The 25,191-nt window shown below is 38.3% G+C and overlaps 1 protein-coding gene across 2 annotated transcripts in view; it reads left to right on the top strand.

Moving 5' to 3' along the window:
- Nucleotides 1-25,097, top strand: part of SLC7A6 (solute carrier family 7 member 6) — a 26,124-nt gene extending 1,027 nt beyond the window's left edge. For both annotated transcript variants that reach the window (XM_026043117.1, XM_026043118.1), the window contains exons 2-10: nt 3,492-4,065; nt 6,976-7,101; nt 8,229-8,373; nt 10,640-10,763; nt 20,444-20,547; nt 21,368-21,464; nt 22,230-22,379; nt 23,103-23,286; nt 24,244-25,097. In XM_026043117.1, coding sequence (XP_025898902.1) covers nt 3,531-4,065; nt 6,976-7,101; nt 8,229-8,373; nt 10,640-10,763; nt 20,444-20,547; nt 21,368-21,464; nt 22,230-22,379; nt 23,103-23,286; nt 24,244-24,338 — 1,560 coding nt within the window. In that variant the 5' untranslated portion in view covers nt 3,492-3,530 and the 3' untranslated portion in view covers nt 24,339-25,097. The remainder of the gene's footprint in view (nt 1-3,491; nt 4,066-6,975; nt 7,102-8,228; nt 8,374-10,639; nt 10,764-20,443; nt 20,548-21,367; nt 21,465-22,229; nt 22,380-23,102; nt 23,287-24,243) is intronic.
- Nucleotides 25,098-25,191: the final 94 nt, after the last annotated feature.

Raw genomic sequence — 25,191 nt, 5'->3', positions numbered from 1 at the left:
CCTGCAATTTCTGTTACCGAGAGGAGTCCTGTTTTTATGCCCTAGGATTTACACCGGTGTAAACCCCTCTCAAGCCGCCTCCTGCCTCCTCGCTGTGGGGTTGTTCTGTGCATTTCTTAATGGAGTTGGCTGTATTGGCGCTGCCTTGTGCGCTGCCAGCCTCCTGTCTGTCCGAGACAGCTGGAGCTTCCCTCCATTCCCGCCTCCTTGGAAATCTGAAATAAATCCAAAGCGTGAAAGATAAAGAGGCACGTTATCTTCCACTTGCAGCTACCCCACATCCTTAATTTCAGTATGGTTTGGTTTAGGGGTAAGCAAGTGCATGTGGGTTGGATTTGTGTGGGATTGGGGCCTTGAGCAACACGCGGATGTCCGCCCGTGAGTGCGGTCCCGTTTGGTGTTCGTGGCCTTGCTCCTGCTTTGCCAGGATGCACGTGGATGTGGATGGCTCCTTGTGCTGGCCACGGAGGTGCGGGGAGTCAGGCCCAGTTGCTGTCGAGTGACTGCCACCCTTGACCCCTTCGCTTCTCTTCTATGATCAACACATACTTTAAAAAAGTAAATATTAGTTGATTTATTTGACCAAAGGTTTATGCGAGTTTTTACAATGCATTTATACCTACATGAATGATTAGCTTTGTTGAATGGATTAAAGCTTTACATTGGGAGCTGKTTTTTTTCTTGCAAGGGTTTCCTGTCTGTTAACTGCATGTACGGCAGGAAAAGCGTCTGTGGTGAGAGGAGAACCAAGAAAAACACGCAGYAGACAAACAGCTTTTCCCACTGACGTGCTCAGCCTAAGGGGTACCTGAAAGCATCACAAGCAATAGGAATTTCTGGGATTTATAACCTCTGCTCTCCTAGTGCTTAGTTACCTGCAGACTTTTATGTTGTTTGCCTGTGCAGGGCAGACTTGACTCTTACCCGAAGGGCAAAGCATTGTGCTCAGAAATAGAAGTTTTACAGCGGGGACTCTCAAATAGTCAAAATATCTGTGCACAACTGCATAGTCCAAGTGTCTGTAAACAGAGTCGTTTTGTGAGATCAAGACAACTGCAGAAGACAGGCAAACTCTAGAAATCTTTGCTAATGAGCATATGTTGTGTGCCAGTGTAGTAAACATAGAGTTGAAGCAGTTTGGTGTTTCAGCTGGGTAATTAACTCGTTAGCCGGTTTACCTCGCTTGGACAAATCGCAGGTCAGCTGCTCTGTTGCTCAGGGGGTAAGAGGGGATTTTGGTGGCTGGTTCCTCATTTTCCCTGCTTAAAAGCAGGACCGTCTGGTTTTACAGTGTTAGAGCTTTGCTAGCTGCACGTGAGCCTTCGTTAGCCGCTCTGGTACATTGTGAACATATGACAGACCTTATCAGAATACGTATTTTTGGTGAGACGATGAGGAGATCCTGTTTCAGGTCATTCTGTCCTGGCTTCATATAAGGCTTTTATATTGACAGTGCTGTCACCTCAGGAAAAATTCTATGCATATCAGCAAAAAGATTCCTCACAGCTGCAGCTATCAGCAAAAACAAGAGTTTAAGAGGTTTTTCTTGCACAAGGGTGAGCGATGAGGAAATCCACGTTAGTCTGTGTCATTAAACTGCTTTAGTCCAAGTAGCCCTATGACAAGACATTATTGATAGGTCTATGTGTTTTTTTGGTTGGAGTATTCCATGCTTGATGTACATCAGAAAATTAACATTATTCTTATTCTTTTTTTTTTTTCTTTTCATTCCAAGCATGTCTTCTGGTTCCACAGAAGTCATGGCCTTGCAACATGAATCACGGATTGTAGTAAATATTTTCTGTTCTCAGTATGTGTTTTTCTAACCTTGACATATCTCCAGTTTTGTTCACTAATATTTTTGTGATCCTTGCTCTCTCCTCTTCCTTCATAGTGTTGTTTTTTTTCCAGCTAGTCAAAGCTGTGCAGTTTAGTCCCAGTTAATATGAGGTGAGATGTTTTTGCGGGGGGGGAATAACCTGCTAGTACCTCTGATTCCACTGTGCAATAAGACACGTGCAATAAGACACGTGACTCAGGCAAATAAGCAATTCCAGCCCTGAAGGCTTTAAGGAAATGAAGCAAGGTTAGAGGAGAGAATGAAAGGCTAACTCTGGAGTGAGTTATTGCATGCACCCTCATGCACTGCTAGTGGTCAGCTGATACCGGAATCTGGGAATAATAATAATAATAATAATATTAGTTAAAAAGAAACACTCGGAGAAATTGCTGTAAAAAATAAAGCTTGACTGAGGGGATGTTGTTCCTTTGTGGCAGGGTAGAGTAGGGCAGTAAATAGCTGAGGTCGTAGATAACAAAACTGTATAGGAAGGCAGGCGTGTGCTGCTGATCCGGATCTTCAAAGAGTTAGAGGCTGCTTCACAGGTGACTGAACCTACTCCAACCTTAACACCTTGAGGTAAAGCATGGTTGCTCTTGGTTATAATTTGCTTGGGGGCAAGTATATCAAAATGAGGATTCAATGTAATGTTTATGTTCCTCAACAAGGAGTTGATGTCGAGAGATTTCCTATGCTGTACGGTACAGTGCAGGAGATCAGTGGCGTTATAATTAAGGCTTTGGTCATTACATTTTTCCCCCCCTAAAAGGTATATCTGTATTTGCAGGAACAAAGCTCTATACAGTGGTTTAGCATTGCTCAATAAAGTGTCTGTGTTCATAAGTCACAAGATGCACGGAGACGCATGCGGTTGGGTTAATTGCATGATGACCTTCAAAAACCCTGGACTTAGGGTACCTCTGCTCTTAGACAAGTTTATTGGTGGAAGAACAAAAAGTTTAATAAAGCTGATATTACCCACAAAAAAGTGAAAACTTTTTCATTTCAATTGATAGAGAGCTATTCATCTTTCTGCTGCATGGTAAATGGTAAAAACATACCCTGAGGGACAAGGGCAGATGAATGRTAGTGCATTTTGGTTCTTATGTGACTTTCTTGACTGATAATCAAAAATACTTCTGGAATTTAAACTGGTCTCCATACAAGGCAGCTTCTTGAATTTTACTTGAATTTTACTTGAACTTATGCATCATGTGCCTCATTCAAAATTACTGGTAACAACCAGTGTATTTTGTGCTTATTAATGTGATTAGCCATAGCTTGTGTTAAGGAGGCACGGTAGCATTTCTGCGGACTTGAGAAAGTGGTGGTTTTCCAAATGGTTGGTTCTGAGGGAAAGGAAAACATTTATTTCATTTCTGTTTTCTTAGATACTGTTAAAAACAGCTGCAAATGAACAGCTGGATTTGGGTTGGAAGCACAGTGTTTTTCCTGTGCAGCTTGTGTTCTTAGATAAATAACTCCAAGAACAAGGAAGTGGGAACTGGGAACAGGGTTCCTTAGAGGGAATAAGGGAGCAGGTTGTACTATTGGGCATGTGAGCAGTTGGAAGAAGTTTTTATTAATGATTTCGGCTGATTTTTTTTTTTTATTTTTTTTTTTTTTTTTTTTTTTTACTTTTTTGCTTTAGGTTGGTTTTTTGGAGTCGCAGGGAATTCCTGGCCTTTCCATGATGGGAGAAAGGACTGATGGTCCCACGGCTCATAACTCCCTGGCTGAGTACAGCCCTGTCGATAAATCGGACAAGACAGATCCCAGCGACAGCTCTGAAATGCCTGATGGAAACCAAAACACAATGCAACTGAAGAAAGAAATATCACTGCTAAATGGGATAAGCCTTATAGTAGGCAACATGATTGGTTCAGGTATCTTTGTGTCTCCCAAAGGAGTTCTCATCTACAGCAAATCTTACGGATTGTCTCTAATAGTTTGGGCAATTGGAGGGATTTTCTCAGTCTTTGGAGCTCTCTGCTATGCTGAACTCGGAACCACTATTACCAAGTCTGGAGCCAGCTATGCTTATATCTTGGAGTCTTTTGGAAGCTTCATTGCTTTTATTCGTTTATGGACCTCGCTCCTAATTGTCGAGCCAACCAGTCAGGCCGTCATTGCCATCACCTTTGCTAACTACCTAGTTCAACCTTTCTTCCCTTCTTGTGATCCTCCATATTTTGCTTGCCGCCTCATAGCAGCTGCTTGTGAATGTAAGTAGTTCTTGAAATTTCCTATGGTCATTTTTTTTTTATCTAGGATTTAACTTTATTAAAGGTGGGGAGCAGAAGCATTTCCAGTTTATGAACCTCTAGGTATGTAGGCAGAGAATTAACAAGTTTTCATTCAAAAGCAGAACAAACTATTGGACTTTTTGGAGTTTCCTTATGTTGGAGAAGTGCATAGAGTAACTATTCCTCATCTGTTTTCCTTCAGAGAGGTGGACTAAATTGGACCGTAAGACATTCTTGGTGTAGTCCCTGGGATTACTGTCCAGTRCCTTGTGTGCTCCAAATGATACCATAATTTTTCACGGTAGCATCTCAGTGTAGACCTGTTTAAGTGGTTACTCTGGCAGGTTTTGAAAATGTCATTCATTCAAGATGGTTCTTCACGCTTGGTTTTGCCATAACATATCAACGAACATGCCTGTAAAGATATTTTGAAAMGTAAAAATTGTGTGTATAAAAACCATTGAAATGTCTGTAAGCAACAGTTTTTCCTATTAGTATCCTCCTGATATCCTGCTTAAAGGCAACAGCAACAACAAAAAAAACAGGGGAGGGGACAAAAAGCAAGATGCGAAGACAAAATGATGCACTCCAGGGGCTCCTGCCTCCTTCATAGAAAAAATAAGATGATTATGTACAGTTGATAAAGAGTGAGAATGTGATTTCTCCTCTATACTCGTGCTATGGGAAGAAATACATCTTTTTGTATTTACAACAAGATCACTTTCATGTAGATGCAAGATTGACCGTACTGGTCTTACTACTTGTCCTGCCCTCTTTTGAGACCTCAGTGCTGAGGCTCTTACTCCTGCTCTGCTATCTCATGCAGCTCTGGCTGCCGAAGCCTCCCCTTTTCCCTGGCACAACTGATACTGGGTGTCCTTCTCTGTGGATAAACTTCCTATTAATGAAGCTGTTGGAATAGAAAGTCTGAATGTTAGTTAGGTATAGATTGTAAGGGAAAATACATAAATAAACCCCACAACTTACTAGATCTGGGGGGGGATGATCTGTCTAGTAAAATCCAGAGTGCTAAATGTTGTTACTGCAACTCATCTCAGAAATATGGCCAGTATMTTCCAATGCAGAATGGTACCTGACATTTCTCAGCAGCTTTAAATAGCTAAGTGATAATTAAGTTGAGGAAAATGAGAGAATAATTTTGGTAAAAGAAGGAGGATGTGGCCTATTCAGGTTCTTAATTATCTTTTTTTTTTTCTTGATTATTTTTTCCTTAAGACACCATAGACAAAGTAGCATTTCACTTAAATTGAAGACTGAGTCCTGGCATGCAAATTAGGAATTAATAGTAATAATTGCTCCCATATCGAAAGTTGCTATCAAAAAATCAACAGCAAAGATAACCCCAATGAGCAAATTCTCTGCGGATAATAGCACTTGTTAGTGCTAGAGAGCAGAGACCAAGCAGAACTGCTGGGTTTTTTTGCTGAGAATTTCTTAGGAGTTGCAGCAGTGCTGACTTCTGAAATTTGATACAACTGTTTTCTCTTTTTTTTTCTCCTCTCTTGCTCTCCCCCCTTACCAAGCTGTGTGGAATCTGGTTCAGCCAGGGTTTCCCCTGGCCTGACTTTCTAGTCTCTTATTGCCATGTTTTTGAGATCATTACCTTTCCTGTGTCACTGTTTTTTGAATGATTAGGCTTTTTTTTTGTTGTTTTTCCTACTTGGTAGCTGCTCTAAATGCATTCATATCTTAACAGTATTATGTTCTTCTTAGCTTATGGGAAAGGAAATGGTTTCCTTTCATTCCTTCCTTTCATTCAGTCCTTTGGATTTACTTTTGTTTTGCTGCTACTTTGGTTCTTAATCAAATCAACTTCTTAGTTATATGTATATTTAAATTACACAGTACAATAAAACTGCAGAAGTGTAAAGCCACACTAGAATATAACTGCATTTAGTATTACTTGTCAGTGGGAAAAGTGGAATTTGAGATGGGGGAAAAAAATTAAACGTCAAGGTTGGAATAAAATAATGATAATTTGAATGACAAGCTGGATGAGGGGRAAAAAAACAGTGAGTTTGAGAAATGCTGAGAGTTATGAGAAGAGTGGATGTCAACAACAGCTTGAAAAAAGTTTTTGCTGGGGAAGTTGATCATATGAGTAAGTTATTTGTGGCAAAATACTTGTGCAATCTGAAAGTCTCACTTTGGTGCCCTTCATTCCAATCTTGTGAAATAGGCCTGACACTTTTATTTTGGGGTACCAGGAGGAATATATTCAGAATACAAATTACTTATCACCAGTTTCTTAAAAGAAAAAAAATCCTTATTGATGTGGCATTACCTGCARGGCATAGGTTAGTTGGTCAGATCTGTTCTAACCTTGCCTTGTAGCACAGTTTAACACAGATGGAGAAGGATATTAAATCACCTGTGACCATACTCATTATTGCAAATAAGTTAACGGGTTGAATCTCTTAGATCTCTGAAACTCTGTGGATGTCAAACTGACCTGCAGACGAACAAAGGATAAACCAAATATTTCAATATGTTTGCCTAAAGGGATTTCTATCTAATATTTTATTAATCAAAACAATATTGCAAAATTCAAGTGATTCATTTCATATAAGTGATTTCTTTAGCTTCAGGATAATTGCAGAATGCAGCACAGAGGAAAATTAAGAAAAGGGGCATCTGACAGCATCTGATGTGGGGAAGGTCCTTCTCGCTTTTGCAAAACTGAGTTATGAATCTTTAGAACATCTGTTTCATAGCATTTTTTTAAAGCAGTAAATTTGTATACCAGTGTGCTTTGCTTAATTTAACCCAAATACTAGTATAACAGGTAAGTATGTGTTTAGTTAAGATAAAAAATATTTGAAAAATAAATAGAAATTTGATCAAATTGTCTTTTTACTTTTCTTCTAGGTCTTCTAACATTTGTAAATTGTGCCTATGTTAAGTGGGGAACACGGGTCCAGGATATATTTACTTATGCTAAAGTCATTGCTCTTATTGCCATCATCATAACTGGACTTGTTAAAATCTGCCAGGGTAAGGTTATAAAATTAAAGCAAAGGTTTGTACGTATCAGCTTGGTTTGAATAATTGGTCTAGAGACTGTAAATATCTCTATAGATGTTATCAAAGGCTTCAATAAGTGCAGCAAGCTGCTTGGAAAATACCAATAATGCCAGCGTTAGGAATAAGTATCGTGATAAGGAGACTATCTTAGTTGACTTTGAGCTGGGTGAAAGAAGGTAACTGATTGCTCAGCCGTATTGTGCAATTTACAGCCTGTGGGATGGAATAATAAGGAAAACGAAAACAAGAAATTACAAAGCTTGCAAAATAGGAGTGGAGATACAGATTCCCATAAAGGGACGTTCTGCATTGCACTTTTTTTGCTTTTATTTTCCTGAAACCCTGAGTTCTATTATAGCTGAGAAAGCAGTAAGAGAACTCAAGATTTCAGTAGAGAATTAGAAAGTTGCTGTGATTATGGATATATWTTTTTTTTCCCTTCTGTGTTAGGCATTGTGCCCTCAAATTAGATGAGAATAATTTTGAACTAAGTTCTATTCTTATCTCTTTCTTTGAGGAAGATTTATTGTTGTGTTAGCTTAAAAATATAGCCTGATTTCAAAGCTATCCCAAAGCTATTTTCTTGGCAAGCTGTGTCCTTTGCTCTAGGCAGTTATTGGTGAACATTTATGTGCAGGTAATTATCACGAGCAGTGTAATTATCATGGTGAAGGGAACAGGAATGTGCATGCATAAGCCCTCTGCCAGTATGTTCTATCTTTGGCATGTCTGCACCATCTCTTGTTCTGTAGATACTGAGTGTGTTTACTACTAACTTCCTTGACATTGGCTCCCTTTTCTGCTCTTAACTCAGCAGTTGCTTTTCTTTTGTTTGTGCTCAGGGACTAGAAGTCAGATTAGGGTATTTTTTATTGCCATGAGTTTTCAGCATGTCATTCATAGAGCATGATTTGTAGTAGYTTAAAAGTTAAGATTATTCTCATGGCTGAAGCACAGAACAAAATTGGAGCAATGACTTAATAAGCAGCTTTGAAGGATGTTAGCCCGAGTTTTTCTATTTGTTTACCAAACTGAAAAAAAAAATTACTTGATACATTTTATTTTCCTGTACTTCATTGTGTCTCCTCCACACACAGGACACTCAGCACATTTTGAGAACTCTTTTGAGGGATCCTCTTTTGATATTGGAGACATTTCCCTTGCCCTCTATTCTGCCTTGTTCTCTTACTCTGGTTGGGATACGCTCAATTTTGTAACAGAAGAGATCAAAAACCCGGAAAGGTAAAAGACTTGAATTTTCTAAACCTGAACAGTTCCTGAGTTGCTCATTTTGTGACTGTCTTTCACTGATGAATCCTGAACCTATACAGAAATAAGCAGAATTACTTCACAGTTGCTGTAAACACCACCAACTAGAAATTACTAACTTTGAACTTCATTAAAAGATGAAATATATTAAAAAAAAAAATCTAGATTACTGCAGGATGCTGTATACMGTACTTATTAAGCTTTTAGTCCAAGATGCTGCATGCCATTCTTTACAAATGTATTATATTAATATTGCATTGTAACAGTTTTGTAACTGTAGTCTGCGCTGTGTTCATATCTGTGCAATAATTCTCACTCCAAAAAAACCACGTTTTTCCACTAAGCTGTGCTGCAAAAATGACTGACTAAACTTTAACTTGATCAATTTTTAGTCTATAAGCAGATGCCTTTGTTAATAACAGAATCCTATTTAAGCATTTTTATTTCCTATTAAAAACAACAGTCAAGATTGCTACAAGTGGAAGATAAAGAATGGAAGAATGGAATGAAAATATATTTTCAGATATGATATATATCATATACATAAAATGTATATCTGATGTCTTTTAGGTTAATTCTTTTTTTTTTGTAATAATTTGATTCATAACGCCCTTGTGCTCATTCTATCAAAGCTGTAATCGATKAGTTAAATTTGAAGCAGTCCCTTGCCTTTGATCTTGAGTGGTCTGAAATACTTAAATGGATTCACGATGCTTTTCWAATTGTTTCTTCTCTGTGCTGAAGTCCCCTGGACTCTTACTGTGGCTGTACAACCTGGAAGTCAAAAYTGGAACTCTAACTTAAAGATTTTATTATTTTTTCCCCTTGTGGAAAATTGTGTTCCTGCCAAATGCTCGTGCAAGGCAGAGAGAAGTCAGAAGTCTGTTTTGAGCTTCTCACCATGGAGCTCCAGCCTCAGGGCTGTGAGTTTATCCATGCCCTTGCCACACGTGCAATTCCTGCTTCTCCATGCAAAAGCAGAGAGACAACAAATTCCCTGCCCCTTTGGGAAAATAAGGRAGAAGACTGGACAGGACAAGGCTCCTCTCGGATGAAGGCATTCCCACAARACTAGGTTAGGGAAGAGCAGCCTGGTGTGTCTTTAGCCTGCCTCAGTCTAAAATGAGAAATGAAAGCATACCGAAGGGAAATTAAACTGGAATTCTTGCAGTCTGCTCTCTCTGAATTACTCTGCCACACAACCATGGCTCAGTGTTTACTGGAGGCCAGAAAAATGGCCATTTCTGTGGCAAGGAATGGACTTGCAGAGCTGCTGGTCAGGAAGAGACTGAACATGGTAAATGGAAGAGTTTATCTAAATAGACAAACCATATCAGGTTCAGGAAAGGTTCTCAAAATAGCTGTAGCTTGGAGATATTGAAGATATTTGCCTTATATGCCTGGCTCCTCCCTTCTCTTCTGCAGGCATGTGTAAACTATRCTTTTGTTAACAAAAGCTTAAAACATTCTCTCAAGAAAGCTCATCTGTCAGGAATGATATGAAGGTTCTTAAAAATTTGCCTATCTCTTACAAACTGCCAGGTTAAATCCTCATAAATCATAAATTTTACCTGTTCATGTTTACGGTTTGGTTTGCAGTGTTTTCACAGTACTGATGTCATTGTCCTGCGTGTTTGCTAATAAAATTCACCACATCCAGAGTCTATAGCTTGGCAGAAGTTTTGGATCTCCTCCTTCTGCAGAGATGCAGATGAATCCATTTGACCTCTGCTGTGATAAAGGAATGCGGATGGGATGACCAAGGTTTTGTTTTGCTTTAGAGGACTCCGTCAGTTCTAGAAATAGGTCCTGAAAAAGCAGCAGCATTCCCCAAACTGCATGCAGTGGCTCAGAGCTCTGCTCCTGTAGGTCTCCTGATTGTGAAAAACAGCATGGTTTTTATGGTTTATTGTGGAAATAATTCAAGGTGTGTGATTCCAAAGGCCTGCAATGACTGATTTGGAAACCTTGAAATTAGTGTACTTGAACAGTTGCACCTTTTCCACATAATTTAGATTTAGAATTCTATTGAAATTAGAGTTTCTGACTYTTCTGGCATTTTGCATTCAAATTTCTAGTTTAAAATCAAACTCTGCCAGAGGTAGCTATTTTGAAGTCTTTTTGCATGTCTTTGTAGCTTTTACTGCTGAAAKGTGGAATGCAAATTCATAAGCTAGTTGTGTTATTAATGGAAAAAATAGCCCCCTTTTTTCTTTTTTTTCCCCCTTTGTCCTTACAGGAACTTGCCCCTGGCTATTGCTGTGTCTATGCCAATCGTGACTGTTATCTACATTATGACCAACATAGCTTATTACACAGTGCTGGATGTTAATGCTGTTCTTTCTAGTGATGCGGTGGCAGTGGTAAGTTGGTTATATAGCATTTTGCTGTTATCACCCTTCACATTYTAGGGATACACTTGACAAATTGGGAAAAAAAATCTTAGTTTCTTATACTAGCTCACTGAATACAGAGCCATTTAGTTTTAAATAGGGAAACTAAYCAATGAATTTATGTAGAATACTGTCAGGTTTATTAAAATAAGTACATATCCAACCTCGGAATGTATTTTGCAAAGAACCTAAATAGACTTGTCCACTTCTAACTCATTTTAAGGAGGCTGATTAGTATTTAATCCTGTCTTCTACATCATGCCACAGTTTAACAAGCTGAAGTAGTGCAGAGAACTGTGCTGCTTTGAGCTCTGAGCTTTGCTGTAAAGCATGTCTGTAAATGGATGTGTTGCAGATGAGTTATGACAAAATTGAGCTTAATATCACTCATCTTAACTCTCTTGCTAACACTATTAATTCAAACAACTTTCAACACTTGAAAATTCATTATTTCTGTATATAGGTTGAAGTTGGAATCTGATTAAAACATATAAGCTTCTTCAAGTGAAAGATGGTCAAAACATTTATAAATAAAAGCTAATCATTAAACAACAAGGAAGGTTTTTTTTCCTCTGTAGGTAGAAAAACAGTACTTCTGTTTATTGTATCCTCTAGATGAGAGATCTGGAAAATACTGTCTTCTGCTGGGTTGTAATGTAGATTCCTGTTTGACTTCCCAAACTTTAGTAGCTAGACAGAGTTCTAAAAGAAGGGAGGTTTTTTTTCTGTTCCCAGACAAAAAACTAGCTTAGCAAACTCTCACTTGTTAGTTACTTAGGGAGAATGTTTTACCACAGTRTTTATTTATGACTTTGTTTCAAACTTGAGAAATCTTTGTATTCTGTGTAGAATCTCAAAATAGATTATGGTAAGTGCAAGCTTGTAAGATATTGGTTTAGTAATGATGAGGATGCTTATTTCCAAATGCACTGGAAGTAAATAGATGTAATTCTTAGCCTTTGGTTAGCTGGAATATGGAAGTGCACTGTTAACGTTTTTTAATAGCATAGTTTATGCTAAAACACTTCAGAATGAAACAAATGAAGATATGGATAAAAATACTTAATTTTGAATCAGCGTAAGCTAAAGTATAGCAAATCKGCAAGGAATAATTAATTCTGTTGTAGGCTGTGTTATCCCACATAATAGGTTTTATTTATTAAGTACCTCCTAGTGACTCATAATAATAATTCACACTTTTTAAAGAATTCATTAGTCTGGACAAAACTAAAAGCCAGTGCACAGTTTCCTGTGCGTCCTGGCTTTCCAGTACTGACTTCTGTAGAGCAATACACTGCATTCCTTCTGACAGGGGCTTGCAAAACACATTCCTCTGACAGCAGTGAAGTGCTCCAAAGCCTTCCTGTCCCCTAGCAGTACCTTGTGTCTGTTTTACTGCTCCTCATTTGACATCGCAGAGGTTTATCTGGCTGTATGGGGAAACGAGGTCAGACCAACTGATCCATCCTGAGGGAGAGATTCCTGCTGATCTTTGTGGCTGTTCCAAGCGGGTGGTTGTGCTGCAGCAGGAAGGGGTGGCCAAGTATCTGGAGGGATGGGGTGAGGAGAATGGATGTTCACGACCTTGTTGCACGTGTGAAACCCAAGACTAATTTCTTTATGATTCTGTGTGCTTCATTTAGTTATTTGACTTGATTCCTGGCTGAAAGTGGCATTTTGTTCATTTGTGTGTATGTGTTTATATTTGTGTGTGTATATATACACAAACCAGGTACCTGTACATGAAATTGCAGTGCTTGGAGCTGGACCAATCAAGTTTCCTATTTAGTAGGACATGGGTGTGGACCTGGAGAGAAAAAAGGAAGATCCAACAGTGGCAACAAGGCTTCAGTCAGTCTAACTGTGCAGTGAAATTGGGTGAACAGAAGAGTGCTTACAAAAAATAGTATTTGAGATTCCCCATGTTATTAAGGAATTTACAAGGGATTTAGCGCTAATTTTAGTTTATCTGACCCGATACGATGAATGACCTGAGTGATTTTTCTTTTTTAAAGCACATTTCAGAATTGCCAAATACTTGTACTTGAAAGTTGAGCTAATGCTTTATCTAAAGGTGTTTGTGCTGAGACATCTCATCAGCCAGCAGACGATGTTCTGCTGATTGCTGCTGTTTTTATGCCTCTTCCAATGACCAGGTGAAAGTTCAGCTGAAGTTTAGTACTTGGTACATGACTCACTAAAGACTGATTGTCAATGCTGATACACATCTAATTGTCTGGTTTTATGGGAAGACCTTTGGCCTTGTTCTGATAGTAAATTAGCAGGTAGTGTGGGTTAGTAGGCGGACTTGTGTAGAGCAGAGCTGTTGATGCTGAGAACTTGACCCCTGAGCTGTACAGATTTCAGGAATATTTTACTTAAGGCTACCTCTAATGTGGCTGGGCTACCTCTGACTGAATGCTTGTTTGCAGCTGGAGTGCAGGAGGGAATAGGGGAGCTCTTGGAGTTCATCTGCTTCAGCTGAGACCACTGAACAATGTGAACTGAAGAGCAGCAAATGATGATTTCCTTGAGATTTTATGCAGAAGTGCACTTGTGATCTAAACAAAAAATACTTGTTTCTAATGCTATAGTTTCCTTATTTCTAAAGTGTTGTAGAATGAAAATGATGGTATGGAATTTTTGAAAAAACAGCGATAATACTGCTGCAGCTCAGAGCCTTTTGTGTTGTAAAGAAACAAGCAAATTTGAGCTCTGCTTGTTGCTGTTTTGGGAGGGAACAGAGTACCTTTCTTCTATTCAGTCAAGGGACCTCAAGCTGAAAAGGAGAGAGAGARGGAAAAGGGGGGGAAAAAAGCCTTGCTATTTCTGGTTCTTGAAAGAGAATAAAAGCTAAAGGTAGAGGAAATGCCTTAGTGTATCTTTGCATATCACCTTGCATTTTGTTTTCAGTGGCAGCCTTTCCAAGGTCCAGTAGGAAAAGAAACAATAAAATACTGTTCCTTTCACCTCAGTTTTAGCTTCCTTTGAGGCATAGTGCTGGTGTCAGGGCTACAAAACCCAGTTTAAGCCCTGTTCTGTTGTCTTTGAAGTAATATTGCAACATCTAGCTTAGCACTTGTGYGAATGCTTTTGGCTGTTTGCTGATCATGTAAAAAACACTTCCGTTCTCAGAGGTTCCTTTCAGTAGTTCACTATTCTTGTTTCTGTTTTCACTCCTTTTGGAAATCATTCCATCTCCGGCTATCAGTTTTATACATAGGRAGCAGTTGCTCTATAGTATGAACATGCTTGAGAATCTTTCCCCTTCCCTATCAGTGAACCACTCGAGCTGCATCTGTTGAGAGCYGTTGTATTTTTGTGCTTGTGAAGAGGGTGGCTGGGTCCCCAACCTTGATCTTTTTGTTCTGTTTCATCGTCTAGCAGGAAAGAGGGTGATGGCTGCCAGCAGAGAGCTTGTTACCTGCTTCCTGTGTGTGGTCGCGTCTGGTTTTTCTTCTGTGGTTGATTGAGTTCATATGATATTTGGCTTCTTCTGTTGCTCTGTAAAGCTAAAAATGGATGTCAGTCGCTGACTGTAGTGAGCAGCCAGTTGCTCTGCACATGTGACTGTCACCTTTCTTGGATCTGCACAGCCTTATCTGGCTGGAGGATAATGACAGTCACTTCATTTGGGTCTTTGTCTCTGGTTTTCAGTGTGGATCAGTCTACGCCCTGGTGTGCTCTACTCTTCAACAGACCTGCTTTTCTTAGATGAAAGGGAAATGGGGGTGGTTGTCTTGTAGCTATTCCAGTTTATAGTTTAACAAATTAGGAAATAGATTTTCTTCTAATAGATTCAGCCAGAATTTCTAGGTTTCTCATAGACATTTGAATACTGCTTTTCTTTATTCATTTGGGTAGTCTYGGGCAATCTCTGGTTGCTTTTCTGAAGAAGAAATTTGCTGCTAGGATCATGTCCGCCTTGTTTGGCAGCACTGACACTTTCCAATAAGASACCTGTGGGAGAAATGCACATTCTGTGCCTGAATGAGGAGTTTCACCATTACAGAGACAGTGGGATGTGGGCCACCACTGCTGGAGAAGGCTGGTTCGGGAAGTTGTTTTCCATCTTTCTTGGAGCTCATCCTCACTGACCGACATTGCAGAATTCCTCTTGACAGTCGCAGTGAAAGTTCTCTGGCTTTGGAGACAGAAGTGAAGAGTGGAGCCAGCCCTGGAAAGCTACATGGTATTATTAATATCAGGACAGTAAGTGACTTTGGGAAACATTGTATCCTTAATCTGCAGCTAGCTATTGAAATTGCTAAGAAAAGGATAAACACAGGAGTCAATTTAGGTCAAGCATCTTCACCGCCACAGTCGTGATTCAAATTGCACAGTTTTACTGCTGGAGCGAGCATGTGTATTTTGAATGTGGACCATGCAAAGAGCTGCCTGTCTGTATGCAGTACATGAGCAGTATGGTTAGTGCAGTTTTTTCATATTTTAAGATCTTAAATGACCTAAAGATGAATTTCATATTTAGCACAGTATTTGTACTTTCTCTCCCTCTAAGAAATGGCCTTTGCAGTAGCATAAGGGGAGAATCATGACTGTTCAAGGTTAGAATCGACTAACAGGATGGCAGTTGAAACAAGAGTTAAGGGAGAACTCAGAATTTTTCTCAAACTTTTTTTTTTATTGCACCTTTACAATTCCTGACCCAATTTTCAGTTGATATTTGTTTACATTTTCRGTTGATGTTCACTCTTATTTTCTTTAATGTATGTGCCTTTAATTTATAGTTTCTGAATGAATGCCAGATGGTATCTTGACGAATGTAATCTATGGCAATGAAAGAAAACATCGTTGATTGTTGGGTGGTTTTCTGTTGTTTGCAGCTTTCTGTTTGCCATAAATCAGTGTTTCTTTGTTTCCTTTAGGAAGTAGCTCCTTGATATAAAAGTTGAGAAAACAGGGTATAGGTCTGACTAGCAATATTTCTGTAATTTGGGACTTGTAATTCTGCTTTGTGTCAAGGGAAAAAATAAGAATTAATCATACTTTCTAGGTATTAGCCAGACCATGTGCATATCCGTGAAGTCAACAGTTAGTGGTAAGGAGACAAAAACGTTGTAGAACAGAGCCTGGAGAAGCTTGTGTGTGATGGTATCTTGAAGTGAGTTATAGGAGGTGGCTGTAGCTTTTTAAGACTGCTTAGTAAAAGTACCTCATCTTTGGCTCTAGTTTTAAGCATGTTTCTGATTTAATTGGACCACATTCTGTTAGTGTTTATCTAGTCGATCAACACCGTTTTAGTACTTTGTCAGCACAACATCCAGGTTCCGTGTGCTGTCAGTGTAGTCTTGTGCCTCTAAGTGCACTTGTACAGTGAAACTGTGTGTGATGAAACAATTCTCATCTTCTGATTCCTAAACTAAATGTGGGTCTGTCTTAATGTCAAGTGTGCCTGAATTATTGAATGTGAGACAATATCCCGTGCATTTTGTTGTGGCAACTCTTTATCTGGGGTAATTCCTGCTGCTTGCAGTTTAATCTGTTGGTGATAAACTGTTGCTTGAACACTTAAAAGAGCAAATGAGTATTTTTGATAACTGTTCGCCTATCACAAGTTGATGATCATGGAATTGAACTGTAATGAGTAGTAAATCAGCCRTTTTTATCTTGAAACAAAGCTTTGGTCAGTTTTGGTCATTCTTCTGGGAGTGCCATACAACTCTGTCCTCAGGAAGGAATGAGGGCAACTAAAACGTGCATGGCTGCAATTCCTTCTTTCTTTGTTATTTCTCGTTGGTGGTTTGGGAAAAAAAAATCAGAAATTCAGGTACTTGTCTTCCTACAATGTGTGTGTGTGCACACATATTTATATATATCTTTCCTGTCCACTGGAGGGGAGGGCATAAAAGGTCTTGGCCTATAATTGGAAGTGCTATATATAAGCCACTTAATTCTTTTACTGTTTTCAAGCTGTTAGAAGCAGTTATAGTTCAAGCCTGGACTACAGAACATCTTAGACTGTAGCCAAGATGAAAATTTAATCTCTTAATCCTTCTTGCTCTTTAGACTTTCTCAGAAGAAACCTGAGAAGAAATCCATCCCCATAGTGGTGGCTTTCTCCTGTTTTGGTGGACTAAATGCTTCTGCTATAGCTGCCTCCAGGTAGGCTCCTCTGTCATCCTCCACATATCCCTGTGAATGCTCCATTCTTTCCCCCTTGCTGCCAGATCATTTGTATATTTTTATAAGTGCACTTCGTTATTACCAAGCAGTGGCAGTTAAGGTAGAACTGGTCAAACACTCAATTYGGATTCCCAGACTGGCTCATTTGTGGAGGATCTACGATTGTGGGACTGTGGTTTTAGCAGAAAGCAGCCACTAACTCTTCTCCCTCCCCTTTTATTTTCTTTTATTTTTTCCCTTCTTGGTAACGTGCACYTGGACTGTGTGCTTGATAGCTTTTTTTGTATCTGCCCATTTTTCTTATGTGAAATAACCCTCTGACATGCACACATAGTTAAATGCTTTTTGTGGACACTTTTACTTACATTTCAGTAACACTGCGAAAAATACTGTAGAGATCTTTGTGTCCTGGCACCTATTAAAATGAGAGTGTTGAAGAATTTGTAAATACATATTCTGAAAAGTAAACACGTTTTTGTCTTGGTTTTGAAAAGTTTTTTCAAAACTTTTTAGAAGTTTTGTTAAACATCTGCGTAGATGGTTGAATGATAACGTGTCATGGTGAAGCTAGCGAATATCTCTTGGAAATTAGATTAATCTTCAAGTATGTGTCAGCTGAACAACTACATTTTGCTGGCAGATGTACATAGCTGACCAAACTGAACTTCGTAAGATAGTCCAAAATTAAAGTAGTCCTTTGTATTATCTCACTTACGGAGAAGTTAAACTCTTGAAAAATCAACTCTCTGCTCCTTGCTGTCTCAGGAAACAGAGCTACTGCATTAGTAAACTTATCTTAGATGTCACAGTATTTGATAAAGGCTCTTCTTTGTGCCAAAGAGGCTGGCTGGTACAGATCCAGAGAAAACAATTATTAATTAGACATTGAGCTAGACCAATGTTTGTGTCATGCGGTATCTGTTATCATGTAGTTGCAGGCTTGCATTCAAAACTCCTTGAATCTGAAATATCTTCATCTGCATAATTTTTGGAAGTGATTATCATAGCTTTGCCTGAACTCCCTCTGGATTCTACTGCTCATGTGAGTGACTTTCTGGAATGTGTGAAACAACACTAGGACATCTTGGAAAAATAGGATATGCATTGCTGGATAGATTGGCCTCTGAGCTGGCTCAAAACCTGGCGTTCCTGCTAGTCCATAGCAAAATGTTTCAAAAGAAAATGGAAAATGTTTACAAGCAACAAACACCAACTTTCTTTCGGGGAAACAGATATTCCAGATGACTTAGCAGCTGATGTGTATTCTCCATCATAAGATTACATCCTTATGTTTTGCCTTTCTTCTTTAACTTTAGTTGATCATATGACTTATCTAAATGCTTATCCTCTAGGCAACCTTACTAAATATCTTAATTCTCTAACATCTTCTTGAAGTTCTGTATTTTACCTTTGCATTATTTTAAAAAAGAATCCTCTAGCGGTTTTATGGTTGCTGCTTAGCAATTTTGCTTGCCATTTGGCTTCAGAAATAAGCCAGTCCAGGTTTAAATCTTCCTGTAGGATATAATTCCCCAATAGAATTTTCATCTCCCCTTTGTTCTTATTTGCTCTGGAGAAAGTATCAAAATTCTTTCACTGCATCATTATTAATTACATTCTGCTTTTATTTCAAATCCAGTAAGGATTTAAGGAAAGCTCTGTGGGTTCTATTATTTATATGTTCTTGGGCAGCAGTAATCTTTTATGTACAATAATGCAAATTATAAGTGTTTTTCCCCCTTGTCGCCCCCACCTCCCTATTTCAGTAGAATGAAAATAGCTGTTTGATGGTATATAGAATGAAATTCTTATGACATGGTCTTCTGYTGAATTAATGTTCTGTTTTCCGCATTAAGTTCATATATGGTTTAGTTCTTACAATTTCTATGGGAATGCGTGCATTTTCTCTTACTYTTCTTGACGTGTCACCGTGAGGAGAGCTATATTAATGTATATAAACTAACTAAAGCAGTTGGGGGTGGGGGTTGGAAGTGCTTTTACAAGAATTAGGGTGACTAACACAGTTGATGTATTGGCTTTGAACCATCTGGCAAGGTTTTTCTTGAAATGACTATTGACTTTTGCACTGGCCTTTAGCAACAAGAAGTCCTGTCTGCCTCTGCTGTGGCTAAACTTAATTACCTGAAAGGATGGAATAATTTTTTGTTCTTAGTGTAGATGACAGTTTGTATGTAAGCAGAGTTGGAGCTCGACCCTTAAGCTGGGTAACATGCTGGACAAAGCACTTCGTCAGCCCAGACAGAGAACAGGAAACATGAAGTGGGCAAGATGTGTTTTACGTCAGTGAAACTTCTGAACTTACATGCAGAGTTTCACTGAAAAAGATCAATCTCTTATTTCACACACAAAAAAATCTTAAATTGTTTAGGATTTTTAGTCTACAAGAACATTTAGATAACAAATTGTACTGTACTGCTTTTGGTGATGTTGTTCCAGGAGTAACTAAGCCAAAGTTTATTCGCCCTGAGATCCAGATGGCTTTGCATGCTGCAAATAAAGGCTGGTTCTGAAAATAAGTTGTCTTTAGATGTCTGTCTTAGTTCATAAATCCTAAGGTGATGTACAGTACTTTAAAGAGGAGTTTGGAGGTCTTCAAAATGTTATCTGTTGAGGTTAAAAACTGGTGTGAGGAAGTCTTTCACAGTAGAAAAGACAGCCCTGTACGAAGCTGGACTAGTACATGTGCTACATGTGCTTTTATGCTCTTGAAAACAATAAAGCAAAGGAGAGCTGAGAAAGCAACTTAGAGAAAAGTTCATAAAAAGACCTAGACAACAGCTACCTGCTGAGATGTAGATGTTGACTCTCTCTGTCCTGATAGCAGTAACATCTTTGCGGTTTGCAATGTGTGTTCTCTCTTCCACCTTGGAGGCCAAAGAGAATTGATCAGGAGAGTAGTTTGTAAATTACTATGCACTTACATTATATTTCCTAGGTCACTGGCAATTGATGACTCCTTGCTGTGAAACTTGGATATTTCTGGCTCCTTGATTTCAGAGCTTTGTCATGGAAGGCCACCACAGTGGTCATAGTAAGAAATGGGTTGGACTTTGACAAACACTTGCTGTGTTGGTTGCTGTGTTGTGAGAGAAGAGCCTAAAGGAGCTGCAAGTGGTGCTCAGGGGACCAGGAAGTCGTGTAGGAAATGGGAAAAGAAGGAAAATCAAGTAGAGAGATGACAAGAGTAGCGTCCACAAACAGTAGATCAGATAATGGTTGTTTGTCATTGTTGGCATGAAATTTTCCTTTTAGGACACCTAATTCCATTTTTATCTTTAGGCTTCCTTGTATTGATTCTCTGTAATCTTAAGTAAATAAATTAACTTTATTAAGTAAATAAATGTAAGTAAATAAAAAGCTGTATGCTTATCTTGTGTGGTCTTACAGAATATACCTACTATATTGTTATTTTTCTATACAAAATTAACAACAAATTCAAAATCCATGTTTTTAATTTTTTTTTTACCGTTCTCTTCTTCTAATAGACGTTTGCTGACCAGGTGTTTGGTATCTTCAGCTGGACAATCCCCATTGCTGTAGCCTTTTCTTGTTTTGGTGGACTTAATGCTTCAATTCTAGCATCATCAAGGTAGTGAATCTCTCTTCTTGACAACTGTTCAAACACAAAGCAGTAATATGTTATATGAGAATGAGAATAAAYGTCTGGGTGTGTACACATGCTTTTAACATCACCTTATCTTCCCAAAACTAAAATCTTTATTGTCTTTCTGCATTTTTACCATCTTTATAAGCTTGGGATTTTTCTTTTGCTCCTGAGTAAAACATTTAAAGCTGCTGCTGCTGTTAAACTGCAGTCACAGAGCTTAGGGTCCAGCACAGAATTTATCTTTTGAACATTGATAATGCATTTGACTAGTACAAGTCTCAGATTGATATTTTTTTCTAGACATTTTAACATCCTTCCTGTCCATTGAATGGACATGTCCATGGATGCACAGTGTCTCTGAACTGAGAATAAATATGAACATGATCTGGTAAAGCAGGCAATATAGAAAAAATTACAATTGATGGTGAAATCATTCACAGTTTTGTTTTCTGAACATGTGGACACTTTTTTCCCCTCTATTCTGCTACTTTTTTAGAATTTTTCTAACAGTAGAAATTTATTTCAGTCACTAAAGAAATTTTCTATTTTACCTGTAGCATTGTTTTCTTAAAAAAGTGTTAATAAAGTTTATAATGTAATATAACCACTGAAAGTTATATAAGCAGTATACCTTTATAAGCAGAGTGGAATACATGTTCTGGTTTAAAAGATGGAGATTCAGTGTTGTAAATGCTATATTTGACTGGTTTTGTTGTTTTCTTTTGTCTATATATTTGCTCTCACCCGTAGCCTTTAAGATTGATTTTTCTGGTTTTCCCCTGCCCCAACCTTCTTCCCGCAGGCTGTTTTTTGTGGGATCTCGGGAAGGCCACCTTCCTGATCTGTTGTCCATGATCCACATAAAGAGGTTCACACCTGTGCCTGCACTGCTCTTCAATGTAAGATATTAATGTTTCTTTCTAGCTGTACAGATAAGACTGAATACGTAAAGGAAGCTTGTATTTTTACATAGGCTGGAGTGAGATTATAGAGGAAATTCTGTTCAGTATATTGCTTTATTACAGTAACAGCCTCCGGAAAAYTTCAGTGACTGTCACTGAAAAGCATCTTGCCAAATCCCTAACTACATAGAAAGTTGTAATTGCATTTAAATGATAAAATTATTCTGCTATGCTACTGTCACGCTGGATGCATCATCAGACTTCAGTGTTCTCTAAGCKAAATATGGATTAAAATGTCTACTTAGTGTATGGTTTCCCTATGCTGAATAAATTGAGGATGAAGATGCTATCAGTGGTAAAAATCTAGCTGCTGTATAATCTTACATACTGATAAAACCAGTTAAAGGATCTCAATCTGTTGATACATTTCCACAAGGGGCATATGGCCAAGAAATTATTTCTCTTAATCGTTGCCAAACTATAGAAAGCATCATGCTCGGAGCACTATTGCCATGGAAAATCTTGGAAAGTCTCAAGAGAGGTAATTCTCACAAGTAACTGTGTAGCTGATAGCAYGAAAGAGAAGCTCAGATCTTCCATTATTCGTGGTATTTGTAGGAGATTGCTATTCAGATAGGCATAGGTCATGATAATGCTAAGAAGTGAAAGAAAGTGTTACTTAAATGCAAAAAGTAGCAAAAAAAAAAAGTTTTCAAATTTTGCTGTTCATCATATTCCTCTTCTTTTTTTTTTTTATGACAGTGTATTATGACCCTCATCTACCTGGCTGTAGAAGATGTTTTTAAGCTTATTAATTACTTCAGTTTCAGTTACTGGTTTTTTGTTGGTCTGTCGATTGCTGGACAATTGTATCTACGTTGGAAGGAACCAGATCGACCTAGGCCTCTAAAGGTAAAAAATACTTGATATGGAATTAAGACCCTTTTCTTCCCTGTAATGTAAAAGTGCTATCAAAAATCTGTTCCTTACGCCTTACATCTAAAGAACACAAAACATGCTTTCCATTTTAGATGGCAGTGTGAAAGTTAGCGTATCCACTAGATGCAAATAGWATTTCTGTGATAGCATAGGCTTTTGTGTATGTTAGTTCTGCCAGTATCCCATCTCTCTGTTAAATGGAGAATGCCTCAATCTAAAATGATAGTTATGTTTTTGCCTTTGATAAAAAAAAAAAAAAATCTCTCATTCAGGTGAGCAGGGGAAAGGAATGAGAGTTGTTTAAAGTTAGAAATAATTATCACTTCAAAACACATTTAATCCCGATGGTGTTCAGTTCAATGTCTGATCCCCTTAGTTTGATATCGTTCATGGAAAGTCATTCTTAGTTTCTGAGATGACTGGATTTGTTTAAACACTTCATTCTGTTGTACAGTCTCTTTCAAGAAAGCAGTGTTATATGGATTACTCTTGTAAATTTTAGCAGCAGTTCTGCTGAATTGTAATTCTTACATGTAATTCTTACATGTTTAGTTTTCTAAATAACCAGTTGTGTAAGAGGAAGAACAAATAATTTCTCAGTGAGGTGGGAAAGGGGAAGGGTAATTCTCACCAAATTGGATGCAACTGTAGACAGTGAATATTTCAAAACCATGCTTTTTTTTTCTCTGTCTCCAGCTGAGTGTGGCTTTCCCAATAATATTCTGTATATGCTCAGTATTTCTGGTGGTAGTACCACTCTATAGCGACACAATAAATTCGTTGATTGGAATTGGCATTGCTTTGTCCGGAATTCCAGTCTATTTTTTGGGAGTCTATTTACCTGCATCTAGGAGACCTGCTTTTATCAACAAGCTTTTAGGTAAGTCACTTTGCAGATGGAAACACTGCTCACAAATTAGGAGAATTCAATTTTTAAACAAGCAAATCTCCGTTTGTTAATTAAGAGTATACTGATGTTATGTGTGCTTACACACTCAGATACTATTTATTTACCTCTCATTTCCTACAGATTTTGCCCTGTCTTAGCACATTTCTCTTTAATCAAGCACACAAAGCCTTTTTCCTAATTAAGGTAGTAAAAGGGCTGAACCTTCTTTGGTAATGACAAGTTGTCTTGCTCTACTAAATCTGTTTGAAGATGAACAATCTGTGTTAGTCACAGATGCAGTCTGGCCTGTGGTTGAGTTGCTGTGGTTAAATTACACATCCCTTCCTGGCAGTCCACTATTTCTGTTCTTATTGTGTCAGAAGAAAAAAAAATGATGAGGGATGTTCAAAAGGTTTATACCATAATGTTATGATACCGCAAGTTACAGTCCTGCAGCAATTGTTGGAGAGAAAAAAAAAATGCAGATATTGTCACTCGTGTAATTTACCATTTTTAACTACCAATCTTATACTTTTAGAGGAGGAAAAAAAGATTCTACCTCAAATCACCTGACAGGGTGCCTGGGAGGAAAAACACCTTTAGGCACTATTTGCATAAAAATATAAGTGGAAAATACTCTTTGTGAAAACTGTTTCCCGTGTGAGTAGTGAGCCAAATATTTCAGAATATTTCAGAATATTTCAGAATATTTCAGAATATTTAAGGTTGGAAGGGACCTCTACAGATCATCTAGTCCAACCTTCCTGCTCAAGCAGGCACACCTAGAGCATGTGGCACAGGGTGGCATCCAGGCGGGTTTTGAAGACCTCCAGAGTAGGAGACTCCACAACCTCCCTGGGCATATTCTTGACAACTAACCTAGTCATGTACACTTGGTGTAATTAGAGTTGTGCTACTCATCTGATTTRTCTTCTGTTTCCTGTGCAGGTGCAGTTACACGAAACATGCAGCTGCTCTGTTACTGTGTGTTAACAGAGATGGACACAAACGAAGAAAAGAAGTCAGAAATCAAATCKAACTAAAACTGCAAAGTCATGACAAGAAGCAGGAGGGAAGATAAAGCAGTTATTACAATGAAAGGGAAGAAACGCAACTGGAAAAACGGAAAAACTGGCTCCAGTGTCTTTCAGAAATACTGAACATGTGCTTATGTGCAGTTGGAACAGATATTCACCCAGATGTCATCCTCCTAAACTGTGGCATTTTTCAGGGCATGTTCTCCTTAGCTGATCATTAGCTACATATTTTGGGCACATAAGCAATGCCTCGATACCATTCAGGAATGGTATTAGAATGGTTAAGAAGGAGAGTTGGATTTCTAAATTGGAGCTAATGGATCAAATTAGTTTTATGCGGACCTAGACAATGGAATAACATTTTCTCAAGTTACACTGAAAACCACTTTGAGGTAAAAGACTAAAAGTCATTTCCAGCTCAATTCTGATGAATGCTTGCATGAAATGATCTGCCATCTCAGTTCTTATTCCAGGAGACAACTGGTCACTACAAACAAAATTAYTGGCAGGAAAAGGAAAACCATTTATGCTACGGTTTAAAATGGTTTAAAGACTGAAGCACCTTTTCTTCCTTAAACCTAGGCATTTCATTTTGTATACCATACTGAAGTGTGGTATCTTCTGTTGCAAGGATTTAATCAACTTTCATGAGATTGAAATTCCTTAGCACTAAAGATTTGATTAACATTTGATTATGCATGGATTCTTCCCTGCTAGCTTGTAAATACTTGGTCATCTTCTGACAAGTCTGTTTTGGAACTTTCAGAATTAAAATGTGCGGTATGATGCTTCTGAGCATTTGTCTTTGAACTGTTTCAGCTGGACACACAATAGCAGTATTACCTTGCCCATCAGAAAA

The sequence above is a fragment of the Nothoprocta perdicaria genome, unplaced genomic scaffold (assembly GCF_003342845.1).
Source record: "Nothoprocta perdicaria isolate Ctin4 unplaced genomic scaffold, notPer1 scaffold_321, whole genome shotgun sequence".
Lineage (NCBI taxonomy): Eukaryota > Metazoa > Chordata > Aves > Tinamiformes > Tinamidae > Nothoprocta > Nothoprocta perdicaria.
Note: the sequence above shows the minus strand (reverse complement) of the source record. Positions and strands in the feature narration are given on the sequence as shown.